The sequence below is a fragment of the Anolis sagrei genome, chromosome 5 (assembly GCF_037176765.1).
Source record: "Anolis sagrei isolate rAnoSag1 chromosome 5, rAnoSag1.mat, whole genome shotgun sequence".
NCBI classification, from domain to species: Eukaryota; Metazoa; Chordata; class Lepidosauria; order Squamata; family Dactyloidae; genus Anolis; species Anolis sagrei.
In genome coordinates, this window is record NC_090025.1 from 109,484,901 (window position 1) to 109,511,258 (window position 26,358).

Below are 26,358 nucleotides of genomic sequence, written 5' to 3' on the forward strand. Positions count from 1 at the left end.
AACTGCAAGCATTCTGTTCGGTGTCCTAAACTCTGTGTCTATGTATATTTATTTTCAGATACAGTATTGATGCAATTCATCTGGTATCAGTCACTCTATTCCATTCTTTAAAAGCCCTTTAATTGAGTTCCCCAGACCCATTGGTCCCATAGGTTACAGGAAACCTCATTTGTATTGCTTTTTTAATATTCTGGGTGGCAGTGGAGCTTTTAGGGCACCCTTAGAGGGTCTGACCAAAGTGCTCCAGTGATACAATTGTGGCAGGTACAGCAAAAGAAGTGTCTCCTTATAATGGAATTGCATCAGAAGAGAGAGAAGCATGGAAACCTGGTGGAATAACCAACTCTGTTATTAAAGGATAGCTTGATGAAAGAAAATTTATTATTTCTAGGTGCAAGAGAAACTGAAGCAAAATCTGTACCCAGAAGAAGAGCTCGTACAACTGCAGACTCTGGAAGTGAAAGGTAATTTTTATGGGAGCAAAGATGGTTTCTGCTGCTCTGTTATAACTGGATGAATTAAATACCTTTACCGACACATTTCAAATTATTTTACAAGGAAGGTAGTTAACTAAACATCCTTAAATTAACCTGCTCGGTCATTTGCTTGCATCAGGGATATGCAGCCCGTGTTTTATTCCAAAAGTAAATATTTTTTTAAATGACATTTTATACATTACTTAGTTATGTATCACCCATCACCCCCCATTCCCCCCCTTCCCGAACAGCAATTTTAAATGATGTCATTGTATCAGTTTAACCGTGTGGAAAGCCTGGTTCAAAATGCTATATCTATCGTCTCCAACTATTTTGTCAATTAGCATAGACCCCGAACAAGAAGGAATTACAAATAGTGTGACGTGAGTGATGGTACATGAAGACTGAATAAGCTTATAAAAGTATATGCTAAATGAACAGTTATAAATATTAGAACTTTTAACACATTGTAAGATATTTAAAACTGATGAATATCAAAGTAGTGGCTAAAGGAGGGCATTAGTGTTTGACATGAGCATTAGGGTAGTCTGGAACATGGAGCAGGCAGAAGAATCTTTGCTTGCCATTGATTGACCTCTGATTCTTGGCTAGGTCAAGTTACAGGAGAAGAAACATGAGAAAGCAGGTCAAGAGGATGGGAAGGGATAGTAATGTGATTAGGAAGAGAAATGGGCATAAAGAGGGGCAGTAGTACCTTTGATCCGAATCTTTCATACCAATTTGTGATGACCAGTCAAATAATTGGGGACACTAAAGGCTCTAAAACAATGGTATGTATTAAGCTTGGATAAGATCGTTCATTAGTTTCTAAAATCGTAATTAATTCGGATTAAATTACCTTTTGATCCAATTTTGAGCTATGCAGGAATAGTGGGAGGAGCAATTCCGAACTGAAACAACTTCCCCATTGTTCGGAATTATTTTCGGATGTGGCTTTGCACGCCCGGCGATGCAAAGAGGGACGAGGTGGGCATGGCTAAGAACAGCTCTTCCTGAAGGCCACTGGGGGAGTGCAATCCATCGCCGTTCGTTGCCACCCAAGGAAGGGAAACTGCGAGGTTAGTTTTAAAATCTTGCAGTTTCCCTTCCTTCCCTGGTGGCGAGCTGCGATGCAGAGGGACGAGGTGGGCATGGCTAAGCACAGCTCTTCCTGAAGGCCACTGGGGGCATGGCTTTCAAGAAGAGCTGTGCTTAGCCACGCCCACCCCGTCCCTCTGCATCAGTTTGCTGCAAGGGAAGGAAGGGAAACTGCAAGATTTTAATGGTTCTGGAGGGAGGGAGGGTCACCTTCCATTAACGAAGCAAACAAGGCAATTCGTATTTCCTGATATTTCCGATCTTTTTTTCAAGAAAATTTTGGAAATAATTTCAAAATCGAATCGTCAGCACCCCTACATCCGAAACGAGTTTTGAACCTTTTTATTTTTGGATCACCCAAGCCTAGTATGTATATATGGCATCTAATCTGTCTTTCTCCAGCAGTGAAGAAGTTCACCAGGCTGCTTTAGTGACGAGTACAAGACCATCCCGCCGAGCAAAAACAGCTGCTCTTGGAAAGACAAAGAAGAATCTTTCTCAGTTTCTAGACACAGAATGAAGTGATTGATGGAAAAGGAGACCAATGACATTCCTTTGCTTGATCTCTCAGATTGCCCTCCCTTTTCTTTTCCTTCATAAAGATAGGAAAGGCTTGCTCTTGTATTATCTTTTGTTATTAGTGTTAATTCAGATGGTTTATCTTTTAAATAAATTAATCTGTACTGCATACTGTGGGTGTTTCAGAATCACACTTTCATATTACCCAGGTTTTGCAACACATCTAGCTTAATTCAAAGCTGTATCGTCATTTTGCATGTGGCATAGGCGGAAAGCTCCCTTTGGACTACAGTTGAGTCTTACCATGCAACATGTGTCTAGAATTTATGGGAGTTGAAACCCAAAACAACTGGAGGGCCAAAGGTTGGGAGCCACTGTATTACATGTACCATCTTTCAGTGAGTAGCAGAGAACAGAATACAGTGTTAATATTTGTTCAGTTGTTCAGTTTCTTAATATGAATAATGAAGTATGAGTAATGGGTTTATTTTAAAACAGATGGCTACGTTAGGGAATATGCAAAAATGTAATGGAGGAAATTGTTTTTACTAGGAGCCTGGTATTATTAACTGGTTAGTTGATATTAGGGTTGTGCATTTTGGCTGAAGCGGCCCTGGATCCATTTTTGCGAGGCTCCCTAAAACAGTCGTGCCATCAGATCGTCATTTTTGGTCCTTTGTTGAAAAATGAAGGTAGACCTGGACCACTGGCAACTGTGTGTGTGTGTGTGGGGGGGGGGATCTCCTCCCCTTCCTATTTTAAGCAATGGCATCAGTTGTCCTTGTACCTTTCATTAAGACCTGGATTAAAAGCATCAGAGTTAAGCTACTACTCTTTCTGCGATCCTTTCCCCTCGATCTGCAGAGACCTTGTTTTGAAGAAAGGACTTAAGATACCACTCTTCCTGTGATGCTTTTCTTTCGGTCTGCAAAGGAGACCTGGTTTTAAATAAAGGGTTTAAGATACCACTCTTCCTGTGATGCTTTTCTCTCGGTCTGCAGAGGAGACTTGGTTTTAAAGAAAGATCTTAATATACCACTCTTCCTGCAATGCTTTCCCCTTGGTCTGCGGAGGAGACCTGGCTTTAAAGGCACACGCTCTCCCAGCATGCAGCTTTTTCCCGTCACACGTTTTTTCTTCTAGCGGTTCTCTCCCTTCTGCGCTCCACCGAAAGCAGCGAAACAGCCTTATTTGACACGTGCTGTTCTGTCCTGAAAAAACAAACATGGTAGTTGGCCCCTTGCCATTACAGCTACCAGACCAAGCTGAACAAGCCGGTTTGGCCGGAGGGAAATGACCATTACGAATCCGTGCACAAGTCTAGCTGATATTTCTAGAACTGGGCAGGTGAACCATTTAAAATCAAACCATTAAAAAAATTAAAAAAACAACAGTAGGTTTTTACAACCATTTTAATATGAATTTGATGTAACTAAGTGTCAACCCATCACCAAACACTTAGTAAAAAATTGATAAAGTGAAGGCTTGTTAAATGACTCCTTAAGAGTTTGTTTCCTTTACAATCAATGGCCTTTGAGAGTTTAAAAAACAATTGACACAGATGTTCCATAGAATAAATGAAAAATATGATTTAGAAAGCATACACTATGTTCTGAGAATTACATTTTGCATGATTTAGAAAACCTTTTGCGTTTTATACAGCTTTGCACCAAGGTAAACTATTGAATTCATGAAAAACTTTTACACATCAATTACATAAATATATTAACATCTGTGCACAAAATAAAACAAGAGAATATATAATTAGCAGGAAAAGGATATAAAATTTACAACATACTGTTAAAAAGACAGTATTTGATTCTTAAGAGGAACTATAATGAAGCTGTTTTGTGTATATACATGCAAAAAAGTACAGCCAATGAATAATGCTTATGTTTTACTATGAAGCTATAACCCCAGAATGTTTTTGACAAAAGAAATTGCACACAATGTACAAAACAATAGTGCAAGAAGAGCTGAAAACGGCTCGTTCTCTTCATTTTTGAGCTTTTGGTTAAAAATTATGCAGCTGGCCAGAGATGCTGTTGCAGAACTTAGCTTCAAATCCATGGGGTATATTTAAGGCACATCATTATTTTCAAAGGTTGGTTGGTTGCTTATCGTTTGTGTCCAATATATTCCAGTTCTCAGCAATTTTCACTTGTAGAAGTGGTTTTGGGAGGACAGGAGTTGAATTTACAAAACAGTAAAACCTAACATACACACAGGTGACTTCTATCGCAGTCTAAAATCCAAACTAAAACTTCAGTTTTCACTCCTGTCAACATTTCAAAGAGCTGCCCTATTAGAATACAGTCTTTTTGGACTGAGATATCTCATTATGCATATGCCCCACTTGGATGAAATCATAATTTTCTATTCTTCCATTATAAAATAGGATTTTCACAAGCAGTTAACTCAGGTATTCTATACTAGCTAGAGTATGCAATTGTAGTGGTTTCAAAAAATAATTTTTCACCATTCTCACACTAGGGCAATTGGACTTTGTAAAAGCAGAGGTATTGTCTATGCCTTCTGCTCAGCATTCTTCATTTGAAGACTGCTTGTATTAGTCCACCCAGACTTAGACAGTGGCAATAATATTTATAGGTTAACCATGCCAAGACTGAGTTCCTCAATGTATGCAGTGGAACTGAAATATTGTATTGTCGAAGGCTTTCATGGCTGGAATCACTGGGTTGTTGAAGGTTTTTCGGGCTGTATGACCATGTTCTAGAAGCATTCTCTCCTGATGTTTCACCTGCATCTATGGCAGGCATCCTCAGAGTTTGTAAGGTGTTTTGGAAGCTAGGAAAATTGGGTTTATATATCTGTGGAAAGTCCCGGGTGGGAGAAAGAACTCTTGTCTGTTGGAGGCAAGTGTGAATGTTTCAATTGGCTACCTTGATGATCATTTGATGGCCTGACACCTTTTAGGTGTGGCTTGTTACTGCCTGGGGGAATCCTTTGTTGAGAGGTGATTAGCTGTCCCTGATTATTTCTTATCTGGAGTTCCCCTGTGTTAGAGTGTTCTTCTTTATTTACAGTTATAATTTTAGAGTTTTTAAATAATGGTAGCCAGAGGTATGTTTCGGAATTGAATGTTTGCCATTTATATGTTGTGCTCCGCCCTGAGTCCCCTTCGGGGTGGAGAAGGGCGGAATATAAATGGTTTAATTAAATAAATAAATAAATTAGGCTTTATGTTGTAAAGCAGGCATGGGCAAACTATGGCCCAGGGGACGGATGCGGCCACCTGGGTGCTTAGCTCAGGCCCTCTTCATGTTCCCTGTTCTCTCGGCATAAGGACAAGATGGCCCACCTTAGAGAGGACGAAGGCATCCAGCAGATGAGAGCTTTCTGGAGCGCTCTCAGCCACCGCATGTCTCGCCTTCCTCCTGGCATAAGGATAGTGTGAATGGCCCTGCTGAGAGGATCGCCCGAGGAAGGCATGCATCAACTGAGAGCTCTCTGGAGTGCTCTTGGTTGTCACCTATCTCACCCTCCTCCCAGCATAAGGCTGACATGACAACGCAAAGATCAGGGGAGGAGGATCGGGGCAGTCACAGCATGTCTCGTCTTCCTCCGGGCATAAGGATGGCGCGAGCAGCCCCATCCTTATCCCAGGAGGACAACCTGAAGATGACCTGAGCCTTGCCCTGCCCCCTCACAGCCTCACCCTCTCTCACAGGCCGTCCCTCCCAGCATGTGCCCAGCTATCCTCCCTCTTGGCCTAGTCCTCTCGGTGGGGCCAAAATGTGGCCCCAAGGCAAAAAAGTTTGCCCATGCCTGTTGTAGAGTCACCATCTTGTGAATGACTGAAATCAGAAGCTGTTAGTGCACTAGGAGATGCATGTAGCGGCAATCCTTTGAAACTCAATTCCCTAGCCCTTGAAGTGGTAAGAGTTTCATTCGTAGGCTGAAGATATAGCAATTTCAAATTGGATCTATCTTTTTGAGACACTTGCATTACATTTTAATTGCTCATTTTAAATTGTACTCTATTATATGATTTGATGCCCTGTTTAATGTTGTGTTCAAATGTTTTTATTGTAAAACGCCTAGGCACAGGGTATAAGTTGGTAAATGCAAATAATACATTTGCAATGTTCATAAATATGTATTTAAAATAAATCTAGTGTATTCTGCTTTTCGAGCACCAGTGCCTCTAGTTTTTAATCTTTTGTTGATGGTATCCTATCTTTACTGTTTTGGTTTGAGCTGTTGGAAGTAGGTCATAGAGGAAGAGAATGGCTCGCTCTTTTTTTAATTAATCAAAGGTGCATGGATGGATGATCTGAGAGTTCATTTTTTGAATGTGTCTGCTGCAAATACTCCCGAGGTTCTAGGGAAAGGTCAATTGTACCACTCTACCTACTTACTTGAGAACAATGGAAGGATAGTGAAAACTGAAGCTCAGTTGGAACCTAGGTCAGGGGCCTGGCTGTTTTTAGGCCATGACCAAGTATCTTTTAAAAATGTATATCTACATAACTATAGCCCAGTGGCACAAGGCATTAGGTGGTAATTGAGCCCAATGGGTGTAAGTTGAAACCCCCAATGGTTTAAAACAAAATGCATCTCTTCGTAACATCTTCTAGCATATACTGTATACCCAGTGCTTTACTGATGTGATTCAAAAGACTTCAATGACAGTTGTTACCAGTAGCAATAAGGAGAAAAAAGTTCAAATACTGAAGAATATCCAAGAAAGATAATCTATAAGGCCAACTGTTCTTATATCGGCAGCTCCCATGGAGTTAAATCTAACAAAACTAGTGTTTTTGCCAAACATTGGTCTCAATGGTAGGACACTAGGGAGCCAACTAGATGAAACTTAAATCTATAGGCATTTTTTCTCAGATGCTAAGCCTTTCATGAAAGAAAAGAGCTGCATGTGAGAACCAGTTCTACAATATGATGTAATGGGCTATACATTCCCATACTGGAATCAGCTTTGTGCTTTTGATTGCTTGCAACAGCACCTGCATGTAGTCTAGAGCTTATTGAAACTGAGGCAGTGTGGTGGTTAAAACTGCTAGCTGCAGGAAATCTGCTTACTGGAGGGTTAGCAGTTCAAAGCTAGGTAAGCTCCTGGCTGTCAGCCCTAGCTTCTGCCTATCTAGCAGTTCGAAAGCATGTAATGCAAGTAGATCAATAGGTACCGCCTCAGCGGGAAGGTATAAGGACGCCCCATGCAGACGATAGGAGAAATTCTAAGGACAACGGACTCCTCGGTATGGAAAAATGGAACAAGAGCACCTCCCCATGGCTGGAGTTGAACATTGCCTCCAGGCGCTGGAGATGGAAAGGCCGCCATCTGTGCATTGTATGTCTTTCACTGTGTAAAAAGGCATTGAATGTTTGCCTTACATATGTAAACTGTCATCTGCTCTGAGTCCTTCCAGGGAGATAAACCAGAATATAAATAAAGTTTGTGATTCCACTGAATAAAATTCTGATAAATTGTGATATAAATCCAACAAATGAGATGCAGCTTATTAACCCATGCACATGCTTAGAAAAGGTGTTGCTTTTTACCACAGCAGTGGTTCTTAATCTGTGGGTCCCCAGATGTTTTTGGCCTTCAACTCCCAGAAATCATAACAGTTGGCAAACTGGCTGGGATTTCTGGGAGTTGTAGGCCAAAAACATCTGGGGACCCCAGGTTGAGAACCACTGTACTACAGGAAATGGTCAAAACTGTAGAATTCAAGTAGTTTGACATCACTTTAACAGCTGTGGCACAGTGCTATGGAAACCTGGGTAGTTAAAACACATATGTAGCATTTCAGTTATGGATTAAGGAACTGGACTATGCCATATATGAAATTATTTTCCCATTATCTCATTATGCACACATATGCAAATACAGGTATTCCAAAATCTGAAAAAATCCAAAGTATTTCCTGTCCCAAGCATTTCAGAAAAGAGATATACTCAACCTATATTATTTTCATGAAATTGTTCTGAATGCTAATGTTGGAAATCACCTGATGCATATTTCAACAGTTATCCGGCTACATCCAGTTAAAACAGCTTTTGGATTTCAGAATTCAAAATTATTTCCATTTTGAATATGCTTTAAAACAATGTGTCTATTTCTTAGAAATTAACTGTTTCCAGTGGGAAGTAATTTTTCATACCTTAATGTGGATAGAAAGACTTATGTTCCAACCTGAAGGAGGCGGCAGGGGGAGAGTCCACCTCTGATTATTCAACTGACTGAGAACTTTACTTACAAAATGTTTAACATTCAAATGTGCATCATGTAGACAGCAACTCCATGTGGATATAACTTTTTGAAAATGTTAATGTCTTTAACTGAAGTTTATACATACAATTTTGCTCACATAATTGTATTTATTCTTATTCTGTGTGATTTAAATATATATTATATATTGTGCTTTTGAAATCTGCCATCAACCTCTTTTCTCGGGAAAAGGAATGCAATCAAGGCAATTCTCTTTCCTTTCTTGCCAACTATGTGCCCAGCAAGAGAAGGAATGCTGTCAGGAGCCCCCGGTGGCGCAATGAGTTAAACCCTTGTGCCGGCAGGACTGAAGACCGAAAGGTCCTAGGTTTGAATCTGGGGAAAGCGTGGATGAGTTCTCTCTATCAGCTCCCCATGTGGAGACATGAGAGAAGCCTCCCACAAGGATAGTAAAACATCAAACATCCAGGCGTCCCCTGGGCAATGTCCTTGCAGACGGCCAATTCTCTCACACCAGAAGCAACTTGCAGTTTCTCAAGTCACTCCTGATCCAAAAAAGTGAGCAATGCTCACTTGTGGAATTAGAATTTGAGGTGCATACGTAGAAACTGCAGTAGCACAAAGCAACCAACAATTTAAGAAGGTATATAAATGCCTTTCTCACAACTGTTAGCATCATTATACCTTATAGTGCAAAGGTTTTATATAGCTCTGCTCGAAGGGATACTATAGAAAGCAGCTGACAATGGATTTATCCTGCAGTTACAAATGCCAGCTGAAACTTTGCAATACTTTGTCTATGCGACGTATATTGCATCACTACAAATCATTAAAATATTCTGGAATTTTTATACATTTATCTCAAATATAATTTGAAAAATGAGTAGATGAACATATAAGTACAGACTTCTTTTAAGAAATGCCTGTTGTTATTATTATATGATATACATTTTGTCACAATCTTTAAAAAAGCAAGGTTTATCAAGCAAAACTAAATCGCAGACTGTATATCTCAAATAATGCATCCAAATAATGTACATGTGCATAACCTCTACGTGCTACACTGTTTTTGGTGTTCCCTTAAAAGATACCTCACTCTGGAAAGAAAGAGAAGAATTTTAGACTAGACCATGAATCCAGCTATACATGATTGTCTTTGCTAGTTGTAGTAGGCATCACAGGTCTAGTTGTAGAGGTCGGCAAGAAAAGGAAATATTTTAACCTCCATAAAAGAATGTTCTCTTTCCCTGGAACCTAAGAACATTTTCCAAAGCTGAGATCTTGGAGATTTGTATAATCTACCAAACGCATCCTACAACCAAGAGGAAATACAGGATGTGATGTCAGTACTGTGATTCTTGGATGTGCAGACAAGCATCTCAGGCACATGAACTGCATCCTGTCATAGGAATCACGTCATCTTTTGTGACCACCAACTCTTCTCACCCTGCCTTGGTTTTATTACATAACCTTCATACAGAAAAAAATATAAGCAAATGCGAAAAAGAGTAACCTAAATTCACCCAGCTTTATGACAGTCACCTATCCTAGATAGGAGTCATAGTGAAAGAAAAATCACACAACTCCTTTCCTTTGGAACGGGCATGAAAAGATATAAGCACATGGTTGCGGATTGCTCTTTTGCACCATGAATGTAACTGATACATGGACGCGGGAGTTGGCTTATTATGATAACAGCCCTACTTTGTTTAATACAGTGGTTCTCAACCTGTGGGTCCCCAGGTGTTTTGGACTACAACTCCCAGAAAGCCAAGCAAGTTTACCAGCTGTTAGAATTTCTGGGAGTTGAAGGCTAAAATATCTGGGGACCCACAGGTTGTGAACCATTGGTTTAATAGATGAATTCATTAAGTCAATAAAGGTGATCTCTGGGTAGAAGCTTCTTTCTGCTAATATCAGGCAGAAAGACAGATTCTTCAGGCAGTGGTCCTGGACTGGATGAGGTGCTGATGGACAGAGTTGTGTGGCTTGTATTTCCTAACCACTGTTGTCTTCAGGTGTAGTAAAAATGCTGTCCCACTGTTAGGATTGAAGTAAGATGCAACTGCTAGTCCAGCCAGCTTTTGTACATGGAAAAAGAGGAATTGTGTCTTCTTGTCCTTCACCTCAAGTAGCAAAATGTCTTGCGTCAGCCTTGCCAATAATTATCTGAGATCAATTTAATTAGTTGGACTAAATTCATTATAGAAAAATCCCTCCAATGCTGGAAAATAAAGCCCAAACAAGGTTAATCCCAGTGAGCATTTTGTCTTCATTTTCTCCAGTTAGTCTCTTAGGAATGTCTTTGTGGTATCTAGTAAGCCAACAGTTTCAAGAGTTACATTCCTGGAAGTCTGTCTCAGGTGAGGTATCAGTGCAGAAGTCCAGGGTATCCAGTAAAGATCCCTTATACCTAACAGCTTGCCAATCAAATTCCCCAACAAATAGGAAAGTTCAAGGAAGTTCTGCAGACCAAAAGCTAACCATAATACAAGGGGAAAAATACATATAAAAACAAAGGGCTCATCATAGCAATCTCAATTACATCAAAAAGGCTTCTGAAGCTGCTACAGGGAAATGCCTTCAGCATGGTTATTTCCATTTTCCTTTCTTTTGATGACAGACATGCATCAAAGATGCATGCAGAATGTTACATAAAAACAGCTCAACAACAATTTCATCATGTAGTTGAGAAAAATATATGTATATCAGGAAGCTAGACTGCCAAGCATGCAACTTGTGGGCATCACAATGGAATGGCTAACCATCCTTAAGAAACTTTGGCATGCACATTCAGAAGTGAAGTCAGAGATACTTTCCTGTAACAGGAACCGGCCCAATCTCCCAAGGCAGCTTTCCAAAAGACTGTGCCTGAACATCAGAAGTAGGTCTAACCCAGTAGATCATGCTGCCTTGCAACACTTTCAACAGGAACATGATTAAATCACAGCTTCCAGAAAGGAATTAGCTCTTAAACTCTTTCCAAAAAAGCGTCTCTTTGACGCAGATCCATTTAGTTACTACAGCAATGACTTGCTCATGTTTTTTTACAATCATTCATGCGAATCAAAGACTATGTGACAGAGGGACTCATCTTGATCATTCATGGGTTTTGCTGTTAGACTTGGGAGCTTCCATGAAGAGGCAACTGAAATGGGATCATGGAGTATTCAACAGCTTTGCTTGCAAATCCACCCAGCAAAGGCAGTCCAACAGGTTTAAGAGGCCCTACAAAGAAGAAATATGCTATGAAAAGCTGGACTTCTTTCATTTTTGTGCATGCAAAAATAATTACAAATCTGCTAGGAGGCAGCTAGGGAGATGATGTTTTATCAAAAACAATGTTTTTTTTACTGTATAGCTTTACTCAAATGCCATTTTAAAAAATGACATGTATTCCTCCCAAGTCAAATATGATTGATGTTCTTGTGATCTTAATGGGAAAGTTAAACAAGCATTTCAGTTTTTTTCCAGTAAAATAATGGTGTTTGAGAGCTTTGCCTTGGCTACCCACTGCTCAAAATGTATCAAAACGTTCAGAAATTGTCTACCAGTTATTCGCAAAAATACTATGTTTGGAGGTTCTAGCAGGGAAGCGCAGCTATCATATACCCGGGACCGAAGACTGGAAACCTCGGTACACTCCCTCTATACCTGGGACGTTGTCCTCTTCAACTGAGCATGCAGCTTCGGGAGGGACGCACATGGAGCAGTGATGGAGGAAGGGGACACCCGCCGAGCCAGCCAGATTTGCTGAATTATCCCTGGCGATCAATGGGGTGACAGATGTCGCAGCTAGATCGCCCTCATATCCAAAAAGTACTATACAGACAAACAACTGTGTTGTTGAAAATGTTCCCTCACTATTAAAGATGTTGGTTGAGATTGATAGGGATTGTAGCCCAGCAGCATCGAAGGCACCAGCTACCTGGTCCTGATTTGTCAAGTTGTGGGGTACCTTCAAGAAATATTCTTACCTAAATTGTTAACTGAAATGCTTGCACAATTTAAACTGTAATTTAAGACTCTTTGAACTTTTTTTTGATATGACACTAAAATCATATGTAAAACAAGTATGAATGATATTACTCAGGGTGGAACACAGATAAAGCAAATGTACTTTGTGAACAATGATGTCGTTTTATTATAGACACATTTTAATCACAAATAATATTAGCCTACATTTATGAAATGCACTAGATGCTTAAAAGCTAAATTCTGGATGTTTAAAAGATACAATACATAGACTACTGAGATGTTCCATCAAAAGCTCAATGCTTTCCTCTCCTCCCTTATTCTCTATCAGTGGTTCTCAACCTGTGGGTCCCCAGATGTTTTGGTCTTCAACTCCCAGAAATCCTAACAGCTGGTAAACTGGCTGAGATTTCTGAGAGTTGTAGGCCAAAACGCCTGGGGGCCCACAAGTTGAGAACTACTGCTCTATCTCCTTGTTTAATTAGTCATGTATTTGGCTAGTAACTGGTTGTGGCAAAAGTCTTCTATAGTACAGGATATTCTATGTTAATTTTCATTAGTATGTTTAAATGTTTTAAAACATCTTTTAAATTCAAAATTTTAATACTTGTTGTTTTAAACATTTTCATTGTTCAATGTTTAAGCCATACTTTGTTTGTTAAGTCATGTTGGGTCAGATATTGGAACAGAGGTAAGCAGGTAAATAAGTAATTAAATTATCTGAAACAGAAGAATGGAAATACAATAATATAAAAGGGAGAGAGACTAAGATGGAAGAAAAGACAAGATAAAAGAAAGAAGAGGAAAAACCACTCGGATGATACTCAGGAAGTCAATAAAAGAGAAACATACCACCCTTCTCCTAGTTTTAACTATTTATCTGCTGTTTTTTGTTGTTCTTTTTTGTTTTTTTGTTTGTTTTTGTCTTTTTGTTTTTGATTTTTTTGTTTTTTGTATTTCATGCGTTATTACTGTGTATTTTAAAAGGAAATTAAAATTGTATTTTAAAAGGAAATTCTCAATAAAGATTATTTTTAAAAAATAAGTAATTAAATAAACAAGCGCTAGTGCGGTATGATAGATTCAGTGCTGGACTCTGATCAGCTACCAGGGTTCAAATACTTGCTTGGCCAAGGAACCCATTGGATGACCTTAAGCAGGTCACATTCCCTTGTCCTCAAAGGAAGACAAAGGCTGAAACTCTGAACAAATCTCGCCAAGCAAACGCCAAGAAAGGGTAAACGTAAGTCAGAAATGACATAGGCACACAATAACAAATAAGGACCTTCCACACAGCCCTATATCCCACAATATCAAAGCAGAAAATCCCACGATATCTGCTTTGAACTGAGCTATCTGAATCCACACTGCCATATTCCAGTTCAAAGCAGATAATGTGGGATTTTATTCAGCTACGTGGAAGGGCCCTAAATAAGCAAAGTATCCCTCTCCAAATGTTACAAATATCACAAAGGGATATACTTTGGAATTAAACAAAATAAAACTGACTTTACTTACTTCAGAAGTAAAGTCAGAATTTGCTCAAAACTGATAAAACAAATTTGATGGGAAAGCAGATTGGAGTGATATTCGTTAAACTGCACTTATTATCCAAGAAGACATTTAAGGAGATCAAGGCAAATTGACAAAATTATTTTTAAACTGATGGAAAATCTTACAGCTTAAGAGATTTAAATATGGCCTCCCCCTCCAAAAAGACAAGTCATTTTTGAGGATTGATATGTTTTGATATCTAAATCTATAAGCCATAAATTTTAAAATTTTGCCTCAAATCATGTCAGATCACAATTTGTTTCTTTAATTTTGCATAATAGAAAAGGGTTGTTTAATTGGAGTGCAATGAATCATTACTATTTGATGAGAAAATTATTCTGAAAGCAAAGAAGCAGTTAAATCATTTATAAGTATTATGTATTGCTTTACAAACCTTCATGGTCTGCCAAAGACAAAACTGAAAAATATCTAGAAAGACAAGATTTTCAAATGCTTTATAAAGGAGGCGATGAACGGATAACTGTTAGGTTCTTGAGGCACTTACAGATCAACTAATTGTGATGAACTAGTTGTGCCTTTACGGCAAACCAGGGATGCCACATTAAAGAATAAATTACCCGATTCTTGGTGACAGGCTAATCTAATTTTTGTTCTTAAAGATAACCATGATCTAAAAGATTCCAAAAATGACATGCCAATATCTGAATAAAGACCATATTTTTGCTGCCTTTTGGCAAGGAAATTGAATGAAGTTTTACAAACTCCATTACATGAAGATTAAGCAGGTTTTTCTATAAAAGTGATACCTAGATGTGTTTTGGATTTTTGGAATAGTATGAGGTCCATAATGAGAAGCAAATGGTTTTGATATTTTGTCAATATGTCTTCGCCTTTTATGTAGATTGTGCTGGAGAAGATGAAATTTGTATGAAACTTTCAAGTAAGGATTAAATAGATATATGATAACCAAAATGATGAATGATTATAGATTAATGGGGAATTGAGTAAACCATGTAAAATCCAAAAAACCCCACTAGACAGAGATGTCTTCTGTCACCATTATTGCTTGCAATGGTGCTAGAAGTATTAAATAGAGTAACCAGAACTTAAAAAGATATAAAAGGAGTATACATGAAGCATTTGCTGATGATTTGGCAATTCTTAAAATTAGATTGGTTGCATGCTGGTGAGACTTTAACTTTATCCTGAAGGAGTATAGAAAACGGTCAGGGTTTTAAATCGCCTTAATCTGCTAGCCAACAATCTTGTTGGAAAGAAATGGCATCATTTTTCTTACCATTTGGCAAAACAGAAGAGATGAATTGTTGGAATGCAAGAGTGCATATTTATCATCCTAATTCTAAGACTAACAAAGGAATAATAATAGCGTCCGAAGATGTCAAGGTAACACACCACTAAGATTGGAATGAGCTGTCCTGCTGCTGCCCTTGGCTGGGAAGCCTAAACTACAACTGAGCTGGGAAAAGGGTGATTAAAGACAGTGTATGCTCCTTCTTTTTGTATTCTGCATAAATTCTTAAGTCTTTGATATAATGGTGGCAGAGACAAGATAATTTTATTAAATCAGACTGAGCTGACTGAAAGTAACATTGGATGCTTGGGTGTTTGCTCTCCACAATATATTGGAGGTGGAGGGTTTGTAACCTCAGTGGAAAACCCCCTCTGCAAAGATATTCTCCAAAAGATAAGCAGGTGCTAGCACAGGAATGCTCCTCACAGAAAAGAGGACTTTTGCAAGGTGGATTCGGTACTGAAGTGGAGTTGGCTCTCCATCTAGTGGCGACTGAGCTGTCGGTGAAAGTGGAAAGCAATCTTGGAATATCTCTCCAATACTATTTCTTGCATGCTCAAGAGGAATCCAAGAGGTTGAGGTTATTCAATAGTACAATGTTGATGAGATGAATCAGATAGTAGAATGGGAACAGTAAAAATGGAGATTTAGATTGCATTGCTGGCTGGTATTAAATACCTGGTCTCAATAGTATCAAGACTCTAGTACTAAAGAATACAATTGATATAAGTTAAAACTATCTAAGTAATTGACATCAGCAGGTCTGACAAAGGAAGTACTTCATCTCCTTTGACTTATGCTTCTCCTCTTCTTATTTCTTTTTATATTGATCAGTCTGATCTTTCCATCAGCTGAACATTAGACTGATTGAGAAAGAGACCTTACAGGAGTCAATAGTAGAGTCGAGTCTCATGGCAAGATATAGGAACTGTAGGGACTGAAAGGATAGTTTATTGTTGAAGGAACTATGGACCTAACACTATTGCAGCGAATATCAAAGATAGCTATAAATTCTTATGTCAAAGATGACATCAGGGCTACTCAAATAGAAGGGAAAATAGCCTTGACAATGCAGGATCAAGTGCAATATGGAGGAAAGGGTGGGGTTTCTGTCAGAATAACTCTAGATAATTTCCAGATTAGTCTTTGTAAAGGTGCAAGATCTATAATACAGAAAATAGAAAATATGCTGAAAGGTCAATTTATTACAAATTAAAAGTGAACTTATATTCTAATAATTGTAAATCAAGTAAAGTCATCCAATGATCAAAGCCTTGATTAACATTAAAATGTCTTTACTTAGTTTCCAATTTTTCATGGGCACGCTCTAGGTAAATAAATCCATTTATAGCTATAATCCTGTATACGTTTAACAGATAGACCTACTGAGGATCCAGTGTTTTGAAGAAGTTTGACTGTTAGACTAGGATTCCAGAACACTAGGTTTTAAATACTACCAAGAGATGACCTATGCCAAGCTAGAATTGTGCCTATACATTGTTTCAGTTTCATCATCAAGACGGCCTTAGGGCCGCCATAAGTCGGGTACGACTTGAAGGCACACAACAAAGCAACTAAGCATATAGAACCCATAAGAAAAGGCACGAAACGTCTCAGGAATAATTGCATGCAATCTGAAATAATGGGATGGGGGCATCACTCTTTGAAATCGAATAAAACAAAATTCAAGAAAGAGCCAAAACTTTATTGGCCAAACAAAATGCACAAAATACTTCATTAAAGGTCTTGAAGCTCCACTGGCTTCTTCAACAGGCAAAAGATTATACACTTACAGGACAAGAAATAAATGCGATAGTTTTGGGAGTCACAGGTCTTCTATTATCAGATGTAGTTTTTGTTGTTTTTCAGTTGGTCTTGGGAGGTCTCAATGCAGACAGAAGCCACTCACTCTCTTTTGGTTATGTGGAGACTGAGACAAAGAACCGTAAATGTAAACTCTATGAGCAGCAGTGAAATAACTCTACTTGGGATCCAGGAATGTCTCTTTCTTTGGCAGAGAACAGTAATTTCTCAAGATGTCTAAATCTGTAAAAACCTTCAGCTGCTGTATAGGTAAGACCTATTCAGTAATATTCATAAAGAAAAAAAGGTTTTAAACATATTTTGCTTGATGAAAAGTAGTGGAGCTTTGGAAACTTGAATGTAGTGTTTTGTGCATTCTGGTTGGCTAATAACATTTTGTTCTTTTGAGGGATTTGTTTAGTAATTTGGTGCATGGCCAACATGACTACACTTTCTTGAATACTGAAAATTGTGCGTGCTGTGTTGTGTCACTGCGGCTTAACATTAATAGAAGGCATTTCTGCAGCCATTCCAATGAATACAATCAGAAAACTCTGGGACTGAAACCACTGGCATAGCTGAAATGACATTTGCTCTTGTTTCAGAGCTGCACAGTGAGTTTTGATGTATAGTTCTATAAACAAGAATGTATGGCAAACTTTGAACAACAGAAAAGGAAGAAAAACAAACAAACAACAGAAGTTAAAAGTGAAATAATGGAAGACTATGAAAAAGTTATCAGCTTCTTTCTTAAAATCATTTGACAAAAGTATATAGGAAAAAACGTATTTTGGTACCAATATTCCCTTCCATTTTACCATATCTCAGCTTTTATCTGAATGTCTGGTTGAGCGAAATGTTACCAGATCACAATTTTTCCAGCTTTGAGCAAAATATGCTCCCCTAAAGCCTGAAGTGCATTACCATGCTCATTTTTTAAAAATTTCAAAAGCTCATAGTGGTCTCTAGTTTTTTGTGTTTTTGCTTTTGCCACAGGCCTTTGGCCAAATGATACTGTTGGGTGGGAGGGGCGTCCAACTCTTCCAACTTTATGATTCTATTGCTATACAGTACCACTCCTGCCTTGATAAGAGATTACTTTGTTTAGTGCTGTATGTACAGTTCTAATCCAATGATGGAAAGAGTTTATATTTACATCCATTGGTGTTGGATGTAAGAAACCACCCCTACAACAGATTTTGTATGCATAGACCCCACTGCAGTAGCAAATTAAGAAAGGATGTCTATTTTCTTGGCACAGACCAAGCTTCAAAGAAAAAGATGACCATCAGTATTGAAAATCAATTGACATCAAACAGTACTGGTATGGGCCTAAGATACTATGGATTCTCCTTTGGGTGCATTGACAGTTTACAATAAATCAAATGCTATTTTGTACCTCTCAAAAGCATATATACTACACCTGAGGCAGTATGCAGTTGGAAATTAGTTTTTCTAACTATTTTGACTTCTTTTCTAATCTGAACATTTTCCTTAATTGCTTCATTTGAATGAAAATCTAATACAATTTTGAAAAAGGGTGATGGGGGAGATGAGATCAAACTTACCCAGCTGGTATTTTGAGTAACAACTTGATACTTGGCCAGCACTGCATAACTGCCTTGTACTCCGTTGTCTTACACCCAGGTCAGTGAGCTTGCATTGTGTCTTCCTCTGCTTACTCATTTTTTTTGGAACCTCGGTAGAACCATCATCAACACTGACACGTTTGCTTGATTTCTTGCTGTCTCGTCCAATATGCATCCCTTTCACCAAGGTGGAATACTCTGCAGCTTTAGATGCTTCTGCGTTCTTTTCACAATTGTCAGATGTGCTTTGCTTAGCAGAATGGGATCTCAGAGTACAGTGGGGTTTCTCTTGAAAGTAGCTGTGACCAGTACTATGATTAACAGATTTAGGAATACAAAAAGCAGGAGTTGTATTAAGTGGCCACTGCTCTTCAACAGGACTGATCTTCTTCAGAAATATTCTGCAATTCTTAAAGGTCTTGTCTCTCCAACCATCTTCACCAGGGGTCTGCTCTTTTTCACTCTTTTGCTGGTTACAATATGCTAACAGTGTGCTTGATGTGCAATTATTTCTGAATCCAGAGTTTGTGTTGAGGTCAGTCAGTTGCGTTTTCTGTTGACAAAAGGCATCTCCAATTTCATTTCCAGTTGCTGAAGTGATTGTATGAGGTTCTAGCAAAATTGAGGGTGGTTTAGGTTGTACAGTACCATTTCTGTGCTTCATGCACAACTGGGTGTTAATTTTCCTGTTTGCATTAGCAAAACTCTGACTTTGGCAGAAGAACCGCAAGCTTCTCCTTTTAGATTTCCAGTCACTTGTTCTGTGATTATACAATTTTTTCACTTTTCTCCACCGTTCATGTTGAATATTCTCAAATTTTGTTTTTCTAAATTTAGCTAGTGTATAATTATGTTTTCTGTTTAAGATTTGAGATTTTACTATTTGTAAATCCCCTGCAGATTTTGAGGGTGAGGATAGTGCAAATTTTTTAAAGTGCTTGTTCAAAGGACTAGGATTACAATCATATTGTCGTGTTCCCATTTTAAACTGTTTTGTACTAATTACTTCGAAAGGATTGCGAGCATTCGCTTTTCTCACTAATGACAGTGACTGTGTTTCTGTTGTCTGCATAAACCACGTGCACAATTCATCTATAGTGCATTTTTTCTGGAAAAGCATTTTTATAGGTGAATGCTCAAGCTGCAAAATACAGGAATCCAAAGGGTTTGATACTTTCATGCTACAATCTTGTTCATGATGACACTCTTCTTCATCATACAGACATTTTCCAAATTCCTCTCCATTCACATTTAGCCAAGTATTTGTTATCTGATCATATCTATTGTTCAGTTCTTTCAGCAAGGAATCATTAGAAATGGAAGGGTCCCACCACCTAAGAGAATTGGATGAAATGATGGGATCCAATGACATTTCATGAATGGACCTCAATTTACTATGTTCAGAACCCTTTTTCGTATTTTCTGGCTCTTTTTTTACTGAGCTATGTTTGGGCACCACGCTTGAGTGATGCTGTTTTTTTTTATTTCTGTTTTTCAAACAGAATTTATATGATTTGTGTGGAAAGGCACGTCTGCAAGACAACGGACTAGAAGTTGTTAAAGAATGTAAGAAAGACAGTGAGGGTCTTCTATCTCTAAGTGACTGCCTCAAAGGAATTTCAGGTTTTTTTGGAGCTAAAATCTTCTTACATGAAAAATCCACATCTGTGTCATTCCATATACCTTTAGAAGCATACCGCTTATTGCACTGCTTATTATCCTTCTCAAAAGATTCATTTTTTTCTAAAACAGTCTCTTGTTCTAAAGGAGGCAGGCAGCTGCTGATACTCACTTTTCTTTCCTGAGATGAAATCTGATTAACAGTCACTGATATGCCAGATATTTTTACTTTTGCTGGTCTGCCAGGTTTTCTAATTATATTTAAAGGCTTCTGGTTTGGTCTTATGATACTGCTGCAATGGGATGCTACTACTGGGCTGCTCTCAAGGGGCCTAACATATGCATAACCAGATGTAGAATTTGGCATATGTTTGTTTAACAAACTGTCCCTGGTTTCCGAGTTCTTTAGTTGAGCAGATTCACATATAACATCACAATCACGATGATGATCTGGAACCACATTGACTACATTTACCGTGCCTTCTGAAACACACCTCTTAGTCCTTCGTGATCTTCCAAAGACAACTGTCACAGTAATATTTTTGTTAATGCTCTCCCCCTCCAAAAGCTCTGCATCAGAGCTTCCATTTTTACTACTGCTAGTGGAGTCACTCATGCAGTTGATATTTTCAGGAGCAGCTATCTTAGGCTTTGGAGGTCGACCAATGGGTCGCTTAAACTGTTTTACAACTTGAGGACCTATTTTTTTGGGTCTGCCAGGTTTTCTTTTTAGGGAGGATCCGGTGTTGCTTTGTTCTATGGCTTCTTCACTTGGCTTGTGTTCACTAATGTTTGTTTCATTAGTTGTAGGAAAACCAGAATTCACTTCATGTTTATTATCATTTTCATTACACCTGTGTTCTTCAACTGAAACATTTTTACCAAGATCCCTGGTTTCCGATTGGTTCTCTGATGGTACATTTGTTTTCTCATGAACAGAATAAAGATCAATGTTTAATTTAGAAGAATCATTTACAGACTTTAATGTATATTTGACTCCTTCACTACTGCTAATTTCTGAAAGAAACATAAGCTTTATAGGACTGGTGTAATTTAGTGTTGTAGGTGAATTATTCCCAACATCAGAATTTGCTTGTAAATCCTCATTACTTGAAGCCAATGCATCTGAGTCAAGTGAGTTTGATGATTTCCAAAGGGTTTTATATTCTTCATCAGAGATTTCTTCTTTTGTTGATAAACACTCCTTTCTGTTACTACTGCTAAATGGCACATGAGCTTGTGACAGGAAATATTGTCCCTCACTTCCAGTTTCACTCATAATAAAAAGGCCACTTTTAGAATTGTTGCTGGCATCAGACTTGTGAATATCTTTTAGTTTGCTGGATACTGTATAACCATTAAAAAAGGGGGGTTTCACCTTTTGGGCCATATGTAACGTATCTTCCAAACGCTCGACAACAACATGTAGATTTGTGTTTTGCACCATCTTGTTTATATCTCTATTGCTACATGTTTTCACCTGAAAATCTGGTGTTTTATCTTTTTCCATGCAGTAAGGATGAGTTTTTGTTGGTGAAGATTTTTGAAACAAAACATTGTTTGTTACATACACAGAGCACCACATGGGAGGGATAATGGTATGTTTTGTCCTTTCCAGTAACCTGTCATCATCTCTCTTTACAGGAACAGTATCCACATGCAGATCAACCCCACAACTCTGCATTTCATTCGAGTGAGTTTGGAATGTTGTACAATTTCTTTCTGAAAATGTCACTAAACCAGAATCAGTTCCTGCGCTATTCTGAGATTGTTCAAGTGACTCTTGTTGACTTACTGGCAGAAATGGTGACTTGATGGGAGAAAATAGCTTCTCTTTATTTTCTTGATTTTCTAAATCAAGGTGGTTTAATGTATTATGACTGACAATTTTGTTTGGTGATGGTTTGTCATTTTTTACAAGCTTTTTTGCATTCCTATCTGAATTTGCCTTTTTCCTAATGAAGGTTTCATCAAGATTAGCCAACTCTCTCTTAATTTGCAAAGACTGCCGTCTAAATAGAGAAGAATCAGGGGAATTGTGCATAGCAAACAAGGTTTCCTGCCGTTTTCGAAATCTTGTTTGGATAATTTTATTTTCTACATCTTTGTCATGTTGGTTCAGTAACTCCATAAAACTGTCATCATTTGGCTTAGCATCATGTAAGAGAGATGTTATGAAGCTCCGCAATTTAATATCGGCTTCTGTTCCCCCTTCATTCTTGGACATTCTTGACACATTTGTAGTATTAGCAGTTTCTATTGATTTCAATTTCTCATTGATTCTGTCCATTAAGTCTTGAAAAGGGGCATTTTCAACTTGTTCAAGCTTTTCAGAATTTATAAGGCTGTTTTCTTGATTTGCACTTAGAAGGGTTTCACCCAAATTACCAACCGCTTCTATGATGAATATACCATCTTTCTGTTCAAATGAAGAAAAAATTCTTTCAGCTGGTAGGAGGGATGGAGGTTGTTTACTCATTTCAAGTCTCTTATCTAAGGAAGAAGAATCTTGAACTGATTTTCCCAAAGAGTCACACTCATCAGTTTCTACAGGTGACAAAGATGGTGGTGAAGGGCTGCGGGCTCTGCTAACTTTATTAGTCTTTTGCCCTGTTGAACAGAGATGCATACAAAGTGTAGGTTTAGCAGAGTGGAGTTTACACTGTTGTAACTGTTTGGGACGGCATCCATTAGGACTACAAGGCACAGGATTCCCTTTGCTCACCACAGTGTTAAAGTGTCCAAAAGCCACAGATTGGCCTGACAAGCTATCTGTATCAGTCATACAGACTGACAGAGATGGTGAACAAATATTTGGTCTTTGATTCTGTAAACAGCACCTTTTGATTAGCATGTTGCCTTCAAAACTGCAGACTGGAATGTGCGCATGATCTTCAGCTGTTTCATAAAATATAGTACCCGGAAGTTGATAATTACAAACTGAATGAATACATGGGTCCTGGATTAAAAAATTCAACATAGCTAAAATCTGATGCCAATGATACGAGCATAACGTTGCCAAAACCTTGCTTAGAGCAGAGTTTCCTCTTTCCAATTTAGTTGTTTCCTCTGATTTTGCACCAGCTGCTGTACTTGAACTGAAAACAAAAAGCAGATCAAAACAAAAAGTAAATTACACTGAAAAAATGGCATAATGTGGATGATGTCTAACTGTATAAGTGAAATATGGACACTGTACCAAGTGTCCATATTTCAAATAGTTTTATAGAAATGCTCTACTTCCTTTGAGATTCCATATATGAATTACAAGGAAAATGTGTACACATTCTCCTAGAACTCAGAAACATCAAATTACCATAGATACTCATGCATAATGTAAATAGAAAAAAAAATATTCCAAAAGATCACCCCCAAAAACTGTGGTCAACTTATACATGGATCAGTGCAAGAATAGGGAGCCAATGCAAGGGCCGAGACAAGAGGCAGAGTTGAGAAGTGCTCCCAACCCATTATTCCCCCTTTGTCCAAGTTGAAAAAAGGAAGCCAGGTTCCATTCTTCCTCACTTTTTTTCAGCTTGAGCAGAGTTTAGGAGCAATATGGGAAAGCCAAAATTGGGTGACTGGGGTAACACCACTACAGTAGCGGCCACTACTGTCTCTCTGCAGAAAACCTTATGCACTTACTCTCTTGCTTTAAATGGTTATCCTTGTTTCAATTCATCTCAGATTCCCAAAATGACTTCCCCACATTGCTGCTGAACTCTGCTCAGGTCTAAAATGATAGTGAGGAAGGAGGGAGAGCTGTCTTTCTTTCTTCAGTTTGGGCAAGGGAACAGAAATAAGGCAGGAGTGCTTTTCACCTGTTTCTTGTAATTGCCTTCACGTTGGGTTCCAACTAAAGGTAGATTGCTTTCCTTGCTCCTCTCCCCCACTTTTTTCAGGCTATATTCTGATTATTCTTCGTTTATATTCTTTCCTCCCATCTGTGTTTGCACAGATGTAAATATTTTAAGATCAGCAATGCAATTTACACCCCCATGGTAATCCCTTAAATAAACAGACTCTCTTCTTCTCTTTAGTTCTTTCTAATATTTGTTTACTTTATAGCCTAACTTTTGTCCTTAATGTATCCATGAGTCAACATAAAATCCATAATTTTTGCCCAAAAACTGTCCTCAGCTTGTATATGAAATCAACTTATACATGAGTATATATGGTATGTTAACAGACCTTTAACCTGGCTAACAAAAACATTAGCAAGGAAGATCATGTGATACAAAATAGACATTTGATCGCACCTCCTTCAATAGTTGATGATGAAAATAATAATATTAATACTAATAATAACAATAATAATAATGTATTTGTTAGCCGCCTATCCTCACAGGTTGAGGCGGGGCACAACATAGTTAAAATACAAAGGATATTAAGTATGAAATAATAAATCTTGTCTCCCTTTAAGGAGAAATTTTAATTATTAGACACTATAGTTGTAAGTCTGAGCACATTAAAAATACTCAGTTCAACATTGATTCAGGATGCTATAGATCACTGGTTCTCAACAATGTGGCTCCCCAGATGTTTTGGCCTTCAACTAGAAATCCTAACAGCTGGTAAACTGGCTGGGATTTCTGGGAATTGTAGGCCAAAAACACCTGGGGACCCACAGGTTGAGAACTACTGCTTTAGATAAAACAAATTTCTTAAAGTATTTTAACATATTCTAGAAGTATCTTAAAAATGCATGTATCCTAAAGTACATTTTATGCTGCATATATATTAGCAAAGCAAAGAACCTACCATTCATGCATGGCTTATCACTTCACAGAAAAAAAATACTATTTGTGTTTGAAAAACATGATAGTGTGCATACACACAACTTCTTATATGGCTGTTCTACCAATGTAGAAAATGGCTTTTTATGAGGTGGCCCTTAATTTGAAGGGAAAGTGTTCAGGGTTGGGAAGTGAAACAGCAATATAATGCTTTTTAATGTTCATGTAGGAAATTACAGAATTAGAAAGGTAATCCTTTTTATGTTTTGGGCTTTGCCTAGAAGGGTATGATATAATTAATTGTACAACACTATGCACTTAAAAGTCATGATGTACTTCATTTGGACCTGGTCTCCTTCTAAACATGTTTACAGTACTATAAATTCACTGGTTACTGTGGATTTCTAAAGCCTATTTGAAAAGATGCCCTGTGGCATTGGAATTGTATCTTTTAAAATTCTTAAGTCATTATAAATATTGTTCTTAACATTTTAAATACTGGACTAAATGGAATTGTTAGTCACAATTAGAGGAGACTCCTTTGCATGTTGACTTATCAAGTCCCATTTACTCACCAAGTTTACGCATTAGATGGGACCGGTACTTGGATTTAGCACTTTCTTTTTATATCTTCACCACAGATACAAATATGCATTATCTGCATTTTACTTCAATAAGCAAATCGACCATTGTACAGATAGTTCTCTTCATTCATTAAAGGAAAAAGTATCCCCATGTATTCTTCTGGAATTGTGTTGCTGTGCATTTAAAGGAAAGAGACCCTTCATTCATAAGACAGCAGGCCCTTTTGTGGGGTTCCTGGGCAGGAACCCCACAAAAGTTGGACAACTGTGAATAAAATAACACTATTGTTTAATCTGATAGAATACCTCTCTAAGAATCTCTGAATTCTCCAGTTCAATCTGCTGGAAGTTGACTACAGAGTCACAGTGGAGGACCCAGAGATTCCGAGAGTAAATATATGAATTAAATCAGTGAATAATCAAATCTGCAAAAGTTAAACTCACAGATATGGTTGAATGTTGTCATAAAATGTTTTAATACTCTTTGAATGTTTTTATACTGTTTTTATTTAAATTGTATATTAATGCTTTTGATTGTGGGCACCATGGTGTGTTGGCTGTTAGTCCCTCTGCAGAGGTCGAGATGGGACAGGATAAAAATGTCCAAAATAAATAAATAAGTAAAATCATTGTTCTTCTGAGTCAAAAAATGAAGTTACCACCCTAGTTGTGTGTTTCTTTCTCTGAGTGTGTTATGCCTGTTTTTCAGATTACATGAAAGCTTAATTAATGTTGGGAAATCAGCAGATCTTTAAACATTTTAGATTAATTCTCTTAAGGATCTACATCTAAATAAGTCTGCAACTACAATAACCAATTCAATGTTCTAACTAAATTAAAAACTCAACTACTTACCAATCAAACTGAAAGGCCAATAGCCCATAGCACAAAGGAAATATAGATTTCAGAAGAAAATT

At 38.0% G+C, this 26,358-nt stretch overlaps 2 protein-coding genes across 3 annotated transcripts in view; one reads left to right on the plus strand and one right to left on the minus strand.

Moving 5' to 3' along the window:
• NCAPG (non-SMC condensin I complex subunit G) overlaps positions 1–2,262 on the plus strand; it is a 30,419-nt gene extending 28,157 nt beyond the window's left edge. The window contains exons 21-22 of one of the 2 annotated variants that reach the window (XM_060777913.2): positions 392–464; positions 1,977–2,262. In XM_060777913.2, coding sequence (XP_060633896.2) covers positions 392–464; positions 1,977–2,094 — 191 coding nt within the window. In that variant the 3' untranslated portion in view covers positions 2,095–2,262. The remainder of the gene's footprint in view (positions 1–391; positions 465–1,976) is intronic. The other variant, XM_060777915.2, reaches the window with a different exon arrangement.
• Positions 2,263–3,487: 1,225 nt separating this feature from the next.
• Positions 3,488–26,358, minus strand: part of LCORL (ligand dependent nuclear receptor corepressor like) — a 69,310-nt gene continuing 46,439 nt past the window's right edge. The window contains exons 7-8 of the mRNA XM_060777911.2: positions 18,481–23,219; positions 3,488–11,535 (exon numbers count right to left, since the gene is read on the minus strand). Of these exons, the coding sequence (XP_060633894.2) occupies positions 11,426–11,535; positions 18,481–23,219 (4,849 nt within the window). The 3' untranslated portion in view covers positions 3,488–11,425. The remainder of the gene's footprint in view (positions 11,536–18,480; positions 23,220–26,358) is intronic.